Below are 17,805 nucleotides of genomic sequence, written 5' to 3'. Positions count from 1 at the left end.
GTAGTCTGCATCTACACTGCAGGGTTACAGCAGCATAGCTACAGTTCCATAACTATGCTGAAGTGTAGACATGGCCTTAGCAGACAGCTGGCCTGTAGCCCCCTTTAAAGAGCGTGGGGATCTCAGTGTGAAGAGAGCATGGCAAGAAAAGTAGCATAGTGGCTGAGGGGCTGTCTATCCTCCAGCTGTGTTGCTGTAGCATAGATGCTTCCTACATCAACAGAAGAGGGTTTTCCATCTATGTAGTTCATCCACCTCTCCAAGAGACAGTAGCTAGGTTGATGGAAGAATTCTTTCATTGACCTAGCTATATCTACAACAGGGGTTAGGTCAAGTTTAACTACTGCACTCAGGGCCTAGCCCTGTAGCTAGGTTGATCTAATTTTTAAGTGTAGACCAGGCCTAAGCAAGCTAACTTTCTTAACCATCTCCCATGGGATTGGTAGCGGAAGAGCTATTGTCCATATTCTCAGAGGAGATGAGCATTCCATTAACTTCACTGGGAGCCAACAGTGCTCAGAGCCTTTAAAATCAGGCCTTATACGTGTTGTATCTGCTGCTTTGATAGCATTGTAAGAAATCAAACAAAATGAAACTATTAAAAATCATTAGTTATTTTAATAGCAAAACCAGATTAAAATATGTCAGAATGCACCATGTATTGTATATGCAAAATTATGTCAAAAACACCGCTAGCTTATGACATTATGACAAGTTTGGGGTGGGGGAAGGAAACAAATTACAAAGTTTTAACACCAAAGCTTGTTTCAAGGTATGTGGTTTAAAGAATTAGCTACACTTCTCAGATGGTTAAAGCACGCACCCAAAGTATTTTGTCATCCTACTATTGGCCCATACGCTTAGTGGCATTGAATTATTGTGCACATTTTATTATATGAAGAAAACATTTAAATGATGGTATATAATAGATCTAATTACAGTGTTATCTCAGTTCCACCTAAAATAAAGTGAATATTTGTTACAAGCATTTGTTAAATGCTTGGGCAAAGACAGTGACAATTTACTTGCCAAGTTGCTTTTTTTCTGCGGTGCCTACTTTCTTCTGGAATTGAAGTGAACAACCTTTGTGTCCCAAAGCAGTCTCCAAAACTATTTGGTTTGCAACTTTTTAAGATAAAGTGCCCTAGCTGCATGATACCTTGAGGTATTTTGTAACTAGTGCACTTGTAAATAAATCTCATCTTGTAAGCATGAATTATAAAAATGCTTTGGGGGAAATTATATAGTATTTCAGGTTAAATCCTGGTCACCCTTCTCGTGTGACTTCAACTGGACAACTAAGCCTGTCAAGTAGTTGAGTTGTTTCACCACAAACTTTTTTTATGGAATGTAGCAATTAATATTTAATCTTCTGTGGTGATACAGTATCCTGTAGTATTTCAGTAATCTACAATTGAGTCTAAATTGGAGTTAATTATATTCTAAGGTATTTTGCGTTATTCTCTTACTTGTAAAATGTTCCTTGCATATTGGCAGGAGATTCTCTATTTTTAGCATTACAAAACAGAAAACATTTTTATATTGTCACTGTAAAGTTAAGGGGTGTGTGTTTGATGGGTATGCAGTATTGTTGTAGCCATGTCAGTCCAAGGACACTAGAGAGACAAGGTGGGTGAGGTAATATATTTTGTTGGACCAACTTCTGTTGGTGAGAGAGACAGGATTTCAGCCACACAGAGCTCTTCTTCAGGTCTAAGAAAGGTACTCCCAGTATCACAGCTAAATGCAAGGTGGAACGCATTTTTTAGCATAAATAGTTAGCAGATAGTGTAAGGGACCAATCAGGGTATAGTGGCCCATTACCACCTCTGCAGTCACAGGACAATGGTGGGATTCTTTAACAACCCTCAGTTCAGTACAGATCTTAACCCCATGCTTAACTCTGAGCATGTGAGTAGTGCTATTGACTTCAGTGGAAGGCTCACCACGTTATTAAGTTGTTTGCTGATTTGGAGCCATCTTTAGGTACATCTTTCACACAAACCATCACTGTTAACTGAGTTCCTACCTAGAAGAACGGGATCTACCAGTAGGAAAAGATCTCTTATGGGAGACCTTTCTTCACCCCCTGAAACTGCAGGCTTCAGGGACACTGGCTGCTGTGACTGGAGGTTCTGGAAGGCCAGGTAATCACTCCTAGTGGGGAGCAAGATCACAGACCACTTCTCTTGATTACTATTGGGAGTTCTTGTAGTAAGAGATTCTTCTTTACTGCTCCCCCTATGTGATGGCAAGCTTTTCCAGGCCAGTGTGGAGAAGTAGGGGGCAGTGACAGTCTTTTTGAAAAGTATCAATTCTTATCAATCTGATCATGGTAATTGTTGTATTCCAGAGGGATTAAAACTAATTCATAATGAAGTTTCACTCTTCTAGAAGACAAATGAAGCTTCAATATAAGAGGAATGAGATTCAGCTGAAAGTGACTTTCACTAACTTGAAGTGCAGTCACTAGCGCACTATATGAGTTTCAGTATAAGTGGGTAGTATTGTATATGCTATTTGAGTCTGTTTGATTGACAGAATACTCTTACTTTACATTGATCTGTAATGTCATAGCCTGCCCTTTTGTTTCAGTTTTTTATGTGCTTAATATAATGTAGAAAATGGTTGACTATGTTTTGGATGATTTTTATATGTATAATCTGAACTGAGAAGTTTGTTAAACTTTTTTCTGTTTTCTTTATACCTGCATTGACTTCTAAGGTTTTCTATACCTAGCATTTCTTCTTTTACTTTTTAAGATTACAAAACTAAGTAGGAAAAAATTCTGTAAGGAAAAACATTGTCTCCTACTTTTTTTTATCACTAACGTTTTCTGCAGTTCAAATAGGAACATGGCAAGTAAAATCTCAGAGTGAAGGAAAGCTTAGAAAAATGAGACAACCTCTCCAGTCTGGCACAAAAGAATAGCTGACTTAAGTCAAATCTGTGCCAGTTTAGTTACAACAATGAAAACCTTTCATTCAAAGCAATTCAAGAGCAGGTTTGAATCCCCAACAAATCAACTGTTTTAAAAATATAATTGTCATCATCCTAATTTTTGAAGTCTTTATTACTTTGAATTTAAGCTCTAACTTTTCTAAACTAATACTAAGAAGTTCCCCAAACAGCTCAGAATCATTGCAATATTTTTCTGCACTACTGTTTTAATAGATTGGCATTTTTCCAATGTGTTTCATTTGACCTGGAGTCTTGAAAGAAAGAAAAATGTTTTAATGAACTAGGTTATAGCCCAAAGGTGTTTCATTCTTCTGCGGATTCCTACTTTACTGAAAAAATTCTCTCCTCTAAACTAAGATTTTAATTGGATAGTCTTTCCTCATTTTGCCTTTCCAGTACTCCGTTACAATCCTCCTAGGCCTTCTCAATATAGCATGGTTTTAAAAACAGAAAGACTTGTTAGGCCCCAGTTCTGCAGAAACTTTTGCAGACTGTGACACAATGGGCCTACTCTTGTGCATGAAGGCAGTCACATACACAAATGTCTATAGGTTCAAGACCTTATATTGGCTGAATATAAGATTACTTTACTTGGATGAAAAATGTTCTAGGAATTCTACTATTGTTCACTGATGTTGGAACGCAGTTCAAAAAATTAATGTACACATAGTGATGTTGTGATAATTCTTCCAGGGTTCCACTGATGTCTAGCTGTACCACTAAATGTTTCTACAGCATAGTGAAGTCAAGTGGACTTTGTACTGTAGGCCAATAACATAAGTTTTAACATAAGCACTTAATACAGCTTACGTATTAAGTGTTTGAATTTCTATCTACATCCACGCCTTAATCAGATTCAGCAGATGCTAAATACTGTTAAATATTAAACTCCATCAGTAGTCTGTGGCCTTGATCACTCAGAATTCTAATAAATATAATTATTTCCTTATCTAACAGTGCTCTGTGAGTTCTGTATATATCTTGCTCTGAGACGCACACATGCTAAAATAGTTAAGATTTACAACATTAATTCCTGTGAACTTTATTATCAAAAACAAATACTGATATGTTAGTTAAATTATTAATTTACTATAGGTATAAGCATAAGTTCTATTTTATATGAAAAATAATCCTTTAAGATCAACTGAATATAATTGCTACAAAGATTCTTACATTTAATCCATTATATAATTTTAAGTAAGTTCTAGAAATGAAAAATGTTATTACCAACCACATAGGTGGCAGTTCTCTTCTAATTTCCCTATGTGTATGTAACTTTTTTAAAAAAGTTAATGCTAGTTATGTGTATGCATAGAGTACAGAATAAGCTACTCAGCTTTGTTGCTGTATCTACCTACAATCTTAGGAGTGCTACAGAAGAACTTCCCATTTTCTAAAGTGTCATAGAATTGTTTCTTGCAATAATCAAAACAAAGGCAATAAATCCAAAACATTTTACAGTAATGTTTTTGGCTAAGCTTCAAATGAATAACAGTTAAAATATACCTGGGAGGAGGAGGAGAATACAGATGTAAGAGCAAGGCAAGACCTAGCTAGAATTTTTAGCCCTAACAAAATGCATTTAAAAATATTGTGGGAGTGATTGTATACTAGAGTCCATTAGCTTTATGCTCATAAATTATCTCTATCCTTACCATTTTTAAAAATTTACCCCACACACCCTTTCTGGTCCAATGTGCTTCCAAAAATCTAAACTGTGTTTTATTCCTGTCAGGAAACAGCATAGCTACAGAGCGAGGATTGACTTATCCAAGAACCACAAGTGGAAAGTCAGTTAATAAAACTGCTGATATCAAAAATTAGTAGAATGGATAGTCTACACTTTGTATAGTTCATATTTTGGCACATCTCATCAGTTCATATAACTAGTTATCTTCATTAAAAATAACATTGTTTTAAACACTTTTAATATGAGAAACTGTTCAGTAGAGTATCTCAGAGGTGATACATATTATGCAATGCTATGGTGATTCTCAGTGTTTTACTGGAAAATGTTATTGCTTAGGTATGAAAGGGTCAGTTATGGGCCTAATCTTGAATGGGCATAAGCATCAACAACTTCCTCCCCTTGACTTACAGGAAATTCTGACTCAGCACCTCAGATAATCAGACTTTGCCCCCCCTTCCGGATAGCTGTTTTCCAAGTTTAAAACAGCTAAGTTAGCTGCATTCTCCCCAACCCCCTTCCAAGAAAAAACACTGAAAAAATGGTTTAGAATGTACTCATTTCCCAATTTGCTTTTTCATATTTACTGTCTGTGATACTGTTTGCAGAGCTCAGTTGCATACGTTTTGGTTTGGGAGGGGGGTTTGTGTTTAGATTTCTGTTTTAATGAAGATTGAGGCACAGTGTTTTCCAGTTATTAGAACAGTCGGGGGATTTAGGATGCCTGGGTTCTATTTCCAGCTTCACCACTGTCTTGCTTAGTCTCCATAGTGCCTGAGTTTATCCATCTCTAAATGGGGATAGTACCTAATGTACCTACCATGAAGGATGGATATGAAGCTTAATAAATGTTTGTAAAGCACTTTGAATAAGTCTTGAGTTGTCTGTTTTTTTTTCTCTGTTTCATCACGTATTGTGTATTGCTTCCAAATGATTAGTGAATCAGGAATTGAATAATTTCCCCTGTGAGAAATCTTGTAGATTCTCTCAGAGAAAGGAGTACATGAAAATGTCATGTCTGCATCTTTTTTGTTTTCCTTCACTTGATCAGCCATTAGTAACTTAGCACTAGATTTTTATTTTTTCCCCTGTTATGGCTTCTGTATCAATTCTCATCTTCTTTTTTTTTTTTCCCCTCTCACAGTCATACCAGTCCAATTACATGGACCAAATGAAGCCAAACAAATACAGTGTCATTTATCCTACCCCAAATATGTTGCACAATAAATTCTATCCAACCCCAGAAGGACTAGCTAATGGAATCCAAATGGAGCCAGTTGACCTTACAGTGAATAAACGAAGCTCACCATGTTCAGCTGGAAGTTCTCCTTCTCCTCTGAAATTTCAGACTGTACATAGAAGAGCCTCACCTGGATTAACTTTGTCCTCTCCCAGCCCGCCTATGAAAAAATTCACGCCACCACCTCCCCCAGGAGTTCAGCCTTTTTCCATGCCATTAACAATCCCTCCAGTAATGGCTGCTCTTTCACGCCCTGGACTTAGGAGCCCTGGAATACTTCCAGTTATACAGCCACTTGTGGTCCAGCCTGTTCCTTTTATGTATGCTCCACATCTCCATCAACCTATAATGGTGTCTACTGTTCTTGCAGAAGAGTTGGAAAATCCAAGTAGCATGCCAGGTGGGTGCTGTTGTGCTATGTTTCTCTTTTATGCGGGACCAGTGCTCTTTTACGCAGCACAGTTGCCCTGGGCACCAACTTCCAGGGGCTTGCTGTACTGCTGTGCCATTCAATGGTTTGGGGTTGTTTTTGTTTTGGGGAGGAGAGGAGGTGTTCCTCCACTCCAGTCAGCTGACTATAAGGGGAGGAGGAGTTTTGTTTTTTTAGTTTGCTTTGGTGTGGTTTGGTTTTTTTGTTTTGCTCAGTTGCTGTGGAAAAGGGGCATGACACATTTTCTTCCCTGGCCAGCAAAACAAGTAGTGCCACTACTCGTTTTTTGCTAGTCAAATCTGGAAAAATAACTGTGTATCCCTGAGTTTTTTAGGATAAGCCAGAATATTTTGAAGGGAAATGAAAAAGAGAGACAAATATTCTTTTGTTTTCTTCTAAAACATACAATACCTAGACTTTACTGTGTGAATATTTTCCCCTAGTTTTACTCGATCAAATTCTGCTCTATTGATACCCATATAAATCTATTGATATCAATAACTCACATAACTCTTTATAACTCTTTATATATTTGATTTTTTTATATATATATTTGATTTTTTTTTCCTCTAGTGCCTGTAATTGAATCTTATGAGAAGCCCACATTAAAGAAAACAATCAAAGTAGAACCAGGAATCGAACCACCAAGAACCGAGTTCTATCCTGAACAAATGTCTCCTCCAATGATGACCTCCTTGTCTCCTCAGCAAGTAATGTTGCAAGAGTAAGTAATTAGTCCTAAAGTATCTATCTTCAGTTGAACAATGAAGCATACTGCCTTGCTATACATTGGGTTCCATATACGGGGGCAACAAAAGTTCTTTGAGAGGAAAGCTACTGTGCTTTGAAGCATGTAGTAAAATATCATAAATAAGGGTTGCAGATTGTAAATGAATTGGAGTTCGTGCTTAGTTTTTTCCTCCTCTGCCCTTCAGCCTCAACTTTGTTTTCAGCAGTGTAATGGTTAGTGTGCATGCTATGTACATGTGAACTGCATAGATCTTCTGTAGTTATATAATGTGTTCCTAAAGTGATATAGGGCCCAGTCCTGCAAACCACTACAAATGGAGCTTCCAGTACCGTCAACAGTAGTTCTTCCTGTAATAGTCTCGCAGAACCAGGCCCATATTTAAACAGCTATTAAATTGTGGTAACCTGGAAAAATGTTACATTGGGGATGGGGTGAATTTTTGTGACCTTTTCTTAGAGAAGCAGCAACACCTCCTGGTGGTAGCAGGCCTTTGATATTTCCAGGGAGAAACTCCTCAGGCTACAGAAATACCGTTTTTGTCCCATGTAACTCCATTCAGATCTACCTCAGTTGTAGTGTTAAAAATCACCATTTCCTCAGGAAAATTCTGGCAGCCGCCACAGTCACTGAACGTTCTAGAGAGCCTGGCCCATGCTTCTGCCAAAGCAGACGACACTATGCTGGGAATGCCTGGGAGTGCCAGAACAGTTATAGCAGTAGTTGGGGAGAGCTGGGCTGGGCTTCCCCCAATAATCCCTCCATCCTCGACAGCCTGGCACATGGCCCCAAAGTCTCATCCCTACCAGAAGCATCATATGGGACAGGAGTCCCCTACCTCCCAGGGGTGCAGGGAGAGAAAGCCAAGCAATAAACCCCTGGATCTAGTAGCCTAGGGTGGAGCAGAGAGAATGAGCTGGGCTGGACTCCCCTTGATCACCCCCTGGACCCAGCATAGGGCACCAGCAGCCCTTCCTCCACTCTGGCATATCAGCCTTCTCCTACTGCCATGTAGTGTTGTTAGTCCTGCAATGGTTGCAATCTGAGCTGTAGTGCTGAAGGCTCATGGTTCAGATCCTACTATTGATGCATGATAGGGAGGTCATTTGTACATAATAGTTTTTAACTTTGTCCTTTCAAAAAACCCTAGGACATCATATACAAAATATTGCACTAAACTAACATTATTTTAGTTGCAAAATCAAGCACTTGAAAGTTAGAGTCAGATTTTGAGTTTCGCATGCAACCTTAATTTGGTCCGCTTCTGAACGTGCATTATTATATTTATATAATAACATGCTATTTTTCTACAGGACCCTTGCCTTTTCAGTGCATGGATGTACATATAAGGGGACTGAATGAAGGTGGCACAAGCAACCATAAATCTGGCATTTTCTAACTCTTGAGTGCTTGAATTTGCTATGTAAATATTGAAAGGGGTGGGGGGTTGTATGTAAAATATATAAAAGCCATTGAAGTCTTACAATGAGCATTGGTGGGTTGTACAATCTAGCTATCTTAACCCAAAGTCAATATCTGTTGTGTAGGAATTAAAGAAATATCCGAGTTCTCCCTTTAAATCAAAGTTCATGTATTGTTCTCAGACTATTGCCATACACAGACATGGATGAAACGTAATATGAAGCCTTAATTTTGTGTTTTCTTGTTTGTGTGAAATCAAAGTTTGACTCATGCTACCCTCATCACGTGGGCTGTGGGTGTGGGGACAAGGCCGTGCTTAAATAAACTGTCATAACATGATTTTTGGAAGACATTGTTAGCTGTTTGAGAAAAACACCCACATGCGCAAGGCTCAAATGAATTCAGATATGCTTGTGTAAGCAGAGACAAGACCTTATGGAATTACAGATGATCTTTTATTTCAGCAGTTATTTAATAATGTTGGCCCTTCTTCCGACACCATTGTCTCATTTCTTAAACCAGTGTCCCACTCTGGAAATCACTTGCAGAATTTTGTAGTATTGCAGGTTGGCTTCCCAATGGAAGAGAAATAAGAAAGAGAGAGTCTGCGTGTACTCTAAGTGTAACTTGCTTTATTTACACACCTATACCAGTCTGGAACAAAGGCCATCACAAACTGCATGCAGGCAACCTCCTCTTCCACCAATGTCAGCTTGCACACCAATGCCTACTTCTCAAGAAGCTGGTGTCTCAAGAATTGCCTCCAAATACAGAGAATAAAGCAGAGAATTTACTCTCTTCTGTCTGCCACAACATCTGTCAAAGGACTACTGCATTACAAAACTAACAATAATAGAACATTTCTTCTAAGATTAAAATCTTGCTCACATTCTGGGAACATGTGGGACTGTATAACAGCATTATCTGGTGAGCCCATCATAATATTTTAACTACAGTTAATATGATGTTGAACAACAAATCTTTCCATCGCTGGATATGCTTTTTTGAGTTACTCATGGCACTTTAGGCTCACAAAGAAGTCACCAAGTGACTCAGGACTCATAGCTGTGGTGGGCAACCTCTGGGCCGCATGTGGCCCATCAGGGTAATCTGCTGGCGGGCCGCGAGACAGTTTGTTTACGCTGACTGTCCGCAGGCACGGCCCCCCCCCAGGTCCCAGTGGCTGCGGTTTGCTGTTCCTGGCCAATGTGAGCTGTGGAAAATGGCATATTAAGTTTCACTTAAAAGCTAGAAAATATATAAGACTCTGTAATATGTATTCATTAATCAGTTGAAAAATGTGTCCGGTGAAGCTGTGTGATTTAAAAGGCCTATCTGTTTAAAAATATATATTTTGCTCTTTTCCTTCCTCTAACATTGGCATAGAAGGCAGGTTCATGACTGGTCCCAGTGATTTTATATATGCAGCTGATAATATCCTTAGAAAGGTGTGTTTGTTCAATATACACATAATTGTGTGTGTGTGTGTGTGTGTGTGTGTGTGTGTGTGTATATATATATATATATAAAAAAATATGTATATGTCTTACCTGAATAGTACCTGTGGGGTTAAAGGCAAGAAAATCATGTTTATGAAGGTGGAGTGCCAATTTCAGACATCCTGTGGGTGTGACATGCAGTCTAAACTCTACTTTTAGGAATTGACGTCAGTCGTAAAGGGAGGCCGCACCCTTCTGCCAGCACCAAACAGGAAATTCTTAATTACTCTCTAAAGGAGTGGCTGGAACAATAAAAACTCTGAGTTCTGCTTTAAGACTAAAGATATGATGTCTTTAATAATATGGAAAAGCTGTTTTAAATTAAAAACAAATTAGCTGTCTTCTAAGGAAGAATAAAAAATGTAAACAAAAGCAATGAAAGTTAACTGGAAACTCAGTGAGAGAGTTTGGAAATCCTGAGCATACTTGCCTGAGAAACAAGAGTCTGACTTTCGTTTCTTTATAAGTAAAAATAAATTAAAATCCAAGCATGCTGAGAAGGATATCTTTGGTTTTGCTCATGCCACAAAGTGAATAAACTCAAAAGAGGAAAGAATCAAAATATTATTGCTAAAATCTATGAAATTTGCTAAGTCGTCTTAAATTCTTTTACATACACGTAATGTAGTTCACACTGCCAAGAGACAGAGTGGTAGTGAATAAAGGGGCTTTATTGTGGATCATTGAATGAGGTTTACTTTGTCAAATACTTTTCATCAGTCATAACCTACATCTTCACTTTCATAGGAATCACCCTTCAGTTATAGTTCAGCCAGGAAAGAGACCTTTACCTGTGGAATCTCCAGACACACAAAGGAAACGCAGAATACACAGATGTGATTATGAAGGTTGCAACAAGGTCTATACTAAAAGCTCCCACCTAAAAGCTCACAGAAGAACGCATACAGGTATGAGTCTTGGTACACTTTCCTTTCATCCATATTGGTCTGGGTCAGTCCAGGCCAGACTTCTGGTTTCTGCAGAAGACCAGTTCTAGATATCTAACAGGTGCTTCAGGCTTTTTCAAACTAAAGGAAATATATGGGCTAACATAAATTTATCCGAGTTCTGTTTAAAGTACAGACCACCAAGACAACATTTTAAAGAAAGAAGGGGTAAAGCAATCTAACCGTATCTCCTTCTGCCAGCTCACTGAGTCCTAGTCACATGTCCCAGGAAGTCCCATTGTGTAGTGGTAAAATCTTCCCTTTAGTCTGGGTTGGCTGTGGAAACCCAAGATTAAAATTCAGTGGTAATGGTAGGTTACATGTCAGGTATAAATGGTGAAGTCAGACAGGTTAGACAGGTTAGACATTCATTTGGGTTTGCAAAATGAGCCACAGGGAATGGATCACTTGATGATTATCTGTTCATTCCCTCTGGGGCACCTGGCATTAGCCACTGTCGGAAGACAGGATACTGGGCTAGATGGACCTTTGGTCTGACCCGGTATGGCTGTTCTTATGTTAAAATGTGTGTAACATAGGGTATGTCTACAATTGGAGCTAGGGGTGTGAAAGCTCAAGGAGAAATATTCACACTAGCTCTGACTGAACTAGCACACTGCAAACAGAGTGTATCCACAATGATATGAGCAGTGTAGCCACCCCGCGTGCCTGCCTGTGGTCTCAGTTGGGTACGTACTCTAGGCATCCCCTCCTGCCTGCTGTGCTGCTCCGGCAACAATCTGTTCTTAGCACTCTAGGTCAGTCAGAGCTAGTGTATATCTCCTTGAGCTGGGAATAACCCCCCTCACTCCAAGCTTAAATATGCCCTTACAGGCCATGGAGTAGAAGGGGGATGGAGCAGGAAAAGCAGCTAGCAGGAGGTTGTAAGTCAAAGTAAGCTCCTCCTAGTATCTCTTATATGCTAATGTCAGTTGCTTTTTTCTTTTCTTTCTGCTATACCCACTTCTGCCCACATGGCATGCAAGGTACTCATTTGCACACCCACCAAATGCCAAATCAGTGCAAGCTGCACTACCTCACAACTTACATCACTGCTACATTTGGCTTTGAGACTTCCATAGGAGTAGCACTCATTTACACAGGCCTGAACTGGGTGCCAAATGTAAAGTGTCTGTTAAGGTTTCGGCATTGCATCCAGCCACTCTTAAACACTGGTCAGGTTCCTTCTGAATGCTCTTTTCTAAGAGCTTCTTTCAAATAAAGATGTCCCCATACCTATTCTCAATCACCATGTTCCAGGCATGCCTTGACACATTGTTTGGACATACACTGGAAGTTTGTGACAGTAAGACCTGTTCAGAGAAGACACAAGGCCTGATTCCTAGTTACACTATGGCCATTTACTCCCCAGCAATGTAATGGAGCTTAGTGGAAATGAGAATCAGGCTCATAGAAAGGAAATTAGTTAAGCGGATCCACCTTTAACTATACCTCTTATGACAACATCATTATTTACATTACAGTAACTCATAGCGACTGCAACCAAATTGGGACCCTGTAGTGTTAGATGCTGTACAAACATGTAGGGGTAAGAAAGGGAGGGATGTGTTGACAGAGTAATACAAACAAGATGTAACACACAACCCTTCTTGACCTAGTCACTTCATGCACATTTAGAAATTCATAAGCTAACCAAGAACTTCACAAACTATGCTAGCTAGATAGGTCAATTTGGGTGAGTAGAAGAGAATTAGCTGGGGTCTGAATGGGGGAGAGAGGATGAATCGTATGGTATAAAGCAGTTCACATGTTTGTGTGTTAACATTCAGAAACACCCCAGAGAAGCCCCACCCTTTTTTCCCCACTTTAAATCCCTCATTTTCTGTTCCCTTTCCCAGGTGAAAAGCCATACAAGTGCACCTGGGAGGGATGCACGTGGAAGTTTGCTCGTTCTGATGAACTAACACGACATTTCCGTAAACATACCGGAATCAAACCCTTCCAGTGCCCGGACTGTGACCGTAGTTTCTCACGCTCGGACCATCTTGCTCTCCACAGGAAACGCCATATGCTAGTCTGAATGTCTCTTGTCCCTCAACTCCCATCACACTTTCTTTTTTACATGTGCATTTTAATTTGAATTCAGCTGGTCTGAATCTCTGATCTTACACAATTAAACGCTTCCATATGGTCAGTAATAGATGTTATCTAACCCTGCTATGTCCTTGCCACGGGTCAGACCTAAAGAATGTGAACATTTTTTTTTTCCGAGGGATGCTAAGCAAACCCGTCCTGCAGACAGTATATGTTATGTATTCCTTTGTGAATAAGGGAATTTGTAAACTAGCAACTTTGTTGGTTTTGCCTTATAATATAGCCAGCATATATTGATCAACTAGTAAATGTTATTGAATATCCAGTCCTTGCCAGAGACTTTATTTATGAGCCCTGCAAAGGATACGCTCTCCTTTTATGCTCAACAGTGCAATGAATGGACTTTCCAACATTGCTGGTTACAGCAGCATGTTTAAAGCAACACTTTTAGAAAGACACTTCTCACTGTAGAAATCCCCTCTGCCAAGACAGTGAATGACACTGTAATAGCTAACCTAAGCAAAGTACTCTCTTTACATCATGAAAAATTAAGTGATAACTGATTTGGGCTAAATTAATAATATTATTTGAAGAATCATCAGCAGAAATTGATGTATACACATGATTGTGCCTCTAAACCAACGTCACCTATCTTTTGTATTATACTGCAGTACGTGAGCTTGTGTTTATTGCATGATGCTTCGGTAGATTCCTTAAGTGTGTGATTCCTGTGTGACACTATCTCTGTTTTGTGTGCAGCCGTACAGATGGAACACACACGGTACTCCTGTGACATGACATGAAATGACATTCATAGAGACCTACCATACCTCATTTCAGGGGTAAAGATGTATCCCTTGATAATCACTCCCCTGTTCTTTTAAAAACTTCATCGTACCTCAAAAGCAGCAATTGTCATATCAGAATGCTCCAAACTGTACCATTGGTGGAAGTGAGTGCCAATTTGATACACTACAGTATTTAAATTTTAGTTCACAAGATTTTTTTGATGGCAGAAAGCTAAATGGCATCCAATAGGAAGCACTTCCTGTGAGAAATTGAGTTCTGTAAATGTCTCAAATGACAAGAGTAGGCTTGATAAGCCATTTAATGACTCTGTGATTTGATTTGTGGCTCTGTGGTTTCTTGATGCTAGGTGGACCAAGAGATCCCATGGATGTGCTTGTTGTATTAAAAAATTGAGTCAGAAAGGTTCAACTCCCAGTTTCAGTTAACAAAATAAAATAAATAACCTAAAGTTTGGTGCTAAATATGTTCCAGAACTTTGGAGGTGTTAACTGCATTAAAAGGGAGGTTCCTGCATTTATTAGTTGGCTGCTTTTGTGGCACCACATGGAAACCAGATGTATTTGTCTAGACTGTCATGCACCACAACGTTTTTTGTTCAGTTCATTATGCAAATCAGGCATAGTTCCTGCAATATGAAAATGTCAGTCAAATTTTCACCTCATGGAAAAACCCACTGGAAAAGAAAATATCTGCATGCTGCCCTCTATGCGAAAGAATTTGAGACCCGGTGGCGCAGGAAGTGTTCATGACCCTAAACACTGTGGACACCTGGAAAATCCTACAGATCCAAGAGTTGTGCCAGTTTACTCTCTTGGCAGTGTGGTTCACATTTACCTGACATCGACAGCTGCTCCCCTCTGTCAGCAAAACTGGCAGGAAGGGGCGCGTCTCCAGTAGTATAAATATAGGCCAATGTATAGATGTTCGGGGGGGTAAAGAATAAAATTATACCTTACAGCTATCTGAACTTTAATGCCGAGTGTCAGAGTAATTAGGGATATTTTCACTTATTGTACAGAAAAGTGCAAAGGGTGTTTCTGACGTAAAATATGAAATATTTCCCCTGCTCTAAAATTAACATATACTAAAGTATGGAACTGGACATCCATTTATCTAAGGCAGCAGTTCTCAACCAGGGGCCTGGGGCCCCCTGGGGGGCCGTGAGCAGGTTTCAGGGGTTCCACCAAGCAGGGCATTAGACTCGCTGGGGCCCAAGTCAGAAAGCTGAAGCCCCACCACATGGGGCTGAAGGCAGAGGCCTTGAGCCCCACCACCCAGGGCTGAAGCCAAAGGTCCCAGGCAATTGCCCTGCTTGTTACCCCCTAACGCAGGCCCTGGCTTTTATATGCAGAAAACCAGTTGTTGTGCCACAGGTGGGCTGTGGAGTTTTTATAGCATGTTGGCGGGGCCTCAGAAAGAAAGAAGTTGAGAGCCTCTGATCTAAGGAATCTCTTACCCTTTTGCAGTGCTGTGGTGTTACACAGTCAAAACATACAGTGAGGAATGAGAATTTTCATACCGTATCTCCCAGCACCTGGAAGTTTTGTGTGAATGCTGGTGTAAGGGATCTGAGTCACATTCTGCTCTCCTGCACCACTGTAAGTCTGGAGTAACTTTCCTGGAATCTATGGAATCCTGGAATTGAAGCTATGCCAGATTTATAGTTGTGTAACTGGATAGAAATGTAATTACCAGGTAAATTCTCTCAGCCTTCTGTTGATACGTGGCTCTGTCACGTACGAAAAAACTTCCTGGAAAGAGAACTAGCGTAGACTAGACAATTTTTTTTTTCCAAGTGCCCGTAACATCACAGAATCAAAATTGATAACAAAATTAAGCTCTAGTTATTTACAGCTAGCTGTTCCATAGCTGAAGAACTCTATTGACTTTAATAGGGGCTCCACACAATGAGCTGCCACAGGCTCAATTCCTGAATTTGAACTTTTAAACATATCACAGGAGGATAGGTGTTTGGCATGCTGTGGATGAAAACAACTCAATTAAAACCTGGAAACAAGCAGATAGGATCCTATAAAGAAAGGCAGGTGTCAGACATTCTAATTCTATTTCTACTTTTAACTAATTTATTCGCATCAAATTTGGTATTTTTTGTGAGATTAAATTTCCTGTGCTGCTAATTTTTTTTTTTTTTGTCTTCCATAAAACAGTTTTAAGTGTTTGCATCTTTTGCTCACTATAATCTGGGGCTGCGTGGTCTTCTGGCATAACTCCACTGAAGTTAATGAAGTTACTCCAGCAGAGCATTAAATCCCTGACATGTAGGCTATTAAATCAGCTGTTAACCTGTTTGCCTCTGTTTAAAGATATTTATAATGAGTTGTAGGGAGAAATACTGTTAAGATGCAATATAATGCCCTTGGCCATATGCTTTATGATATAGGACATTGACAGCAGGTTTAAATTTAAACATTAAATAGAATCTTAATTACTGGTAACTAAATAAGGTAGTTTCATGTAAATGTCTTGTTATAGGATTTTTCACTTTATATATGTGGCGTCATATCTTCTGGGAAGTCAGAAAAGCGATTACAAAGTAAATTTTATCTTTTTAGTTTAAAATGTGAATCTGCATTTTAAATGGGGCATTAACTCTAACTTTGGTTTGGGGAGTGCATCCAAAAAAAAATATAACTAAGGAAATACTAAACAAGCATCAGCTCCAGTCTAGAGAGCTCACTCCTCCTCTTGTTGACCTGAATGGAAGCAGGACTGGGTCTAAAGACACACACACAACTCTGCTGCAGGATTTGCTTTGTGTATTTAAAAGAAAAACCTGTGCACTAGCAGTATTGCACTGTACAGTATGTAACTTGGAATACCATTATACTGATATTGTACCTGTATGTACCATTCAACATTAAAATGGATTACATATTTCCGAGACAATCCTTCGGAGTTAAACAGGTATGACAGTAATATGGTTTTATTTAAATATACACTGTAGTTCTGTAGTGATCTGTCTAATGCCACAAGCTTGTCTGAATATGTTGTCTGTGTTTTGTCTCTGTCAAGGTTAGCAAACTGTAAATGAATGCAAATCCTTTCTTAAAACAAAAAACATTTTACATGTATTAAGAGGGTTACAAAAATGTTCATTGTCTTACAGATATTAGCACTTTTCTGCTATTTATGTACTTTAAATGTTAGAGGGTCAAAATAATCTTTCTGCTTAGCATTTCTTAAAACATTACCTGCAAATGTAGCAGGGATATTACATTTACTTGTATAAACTATACAGAAATTTTTTTAATAAAATGTAATATATTTTATAAGCTAATAAGACTGGGTAATTAAAGGTTTCTAGCATGCATTACTATAACTTGCAAATACTGAAACATTTTGGTAATCTTTCTTACTAAAGATGTGAATGTTTAATGTACTTTCACTGTTTCTACTTTGGTAGTCCAATGGGAATTCAGTAATGACATTTTGTCATGTCAAACTGTGAACATAAATTTGTACTGTACAGTTCTCATACTATATACAGTATACAATATGTATTATACTTGTTAATAAAACCATCAGAATATTAAATGTGATCATGTAGTTATATACCATACAACAGAGTATACTTACATATGAACCAGGAAGTTCAGAAAAGAAGCTTTCAAAATATGTAAAATCAGCACTTGTTAAAATGCAAAACAAAAAAATCCAGAAGCTTAATTTCCCATTTCTGAAGGGTTTTTTAGGATTCAGAAGTCAGATTGTTGGAATATCTAAAGTACCATACATATTTTCATGCAAAATACTTCTATATCCATTAAAGAGTATGCTGATCTATGAATCATATAGAGTCAAGGTAGATTCACTACAGTCCATGCATCACATTTCTTATGGATACATCTGAATGAAGAGGGTAAAGCAAAACAAAAAAACTTAGTGCAAACAGTTCACTGGATTTTGATTCCATCTACTCTTACCTCTTTATTATTTGCTGTTCCCTAGCAACCAAACTTTTTTATACTAACGTTTTCAAAAAGTT

At 38.8% G+C, this 17,805-nt stretch overlaps 1 protein-coding gene across 3 annotated transcripts in view; it reads left to right on the top strand.

Annotated features, from left to right (window-relative positions):
- KLF3 (KLF transcription factor 3) overlaps nucleotides 1–17,341 on the top strand; it is a 41,257-nt gene extending 23,916 nt beyond the window's left edge. For all 3 annotated transcript variants that reach the window (XM_074951545.1, XM_074951544.1, XM_074951543.1), the window contains 4 exons: nucleotides 5,793–6,288; nucleotides 6,892–7,042; nucleotides 10,735–10,895; nucleotides 12,794–17,341. In XM_074951545.1, coding sequence (XP_074807646.1) covers nucleotides 5,793–6,288; nucleotides 6,892–7,042; nucleotides 10,735–10,895; nucleotides 12,794–12,975 — 990 coding nt within the window. In that variant the 3' untranslated portion in view covers nucleotides 12,976–17,341. The remainder of the gene's footprint in view (nucleotides 1–5,792; nucleotides 6,289–6,891; nucleotides 7,043–10,734; nucleotides 10,896–12,793) is intronic.
- Nucleotides 17,342–17,805: the final 464 nt, after the last annotated feature.

The sequence above is a fragment of the Natator depressus genome, chromosome 4 (genome assembly GCF_965152275.1).
Source record: "Natator depressus isolate rNatDep1 chromosome 4, rNatDep2.hap1, whole genome shotgun sequence".
Classification (NCBI taxonomy): Eukaryota; Metazoa; Chordata; order Testudines; family Cheloniidae; genus Natator; species Natator depressus.
Note: the sequence above shows the minus strand (reverse complement) of the source record. Positions and strands in the feature narration are given on the sequence as shown.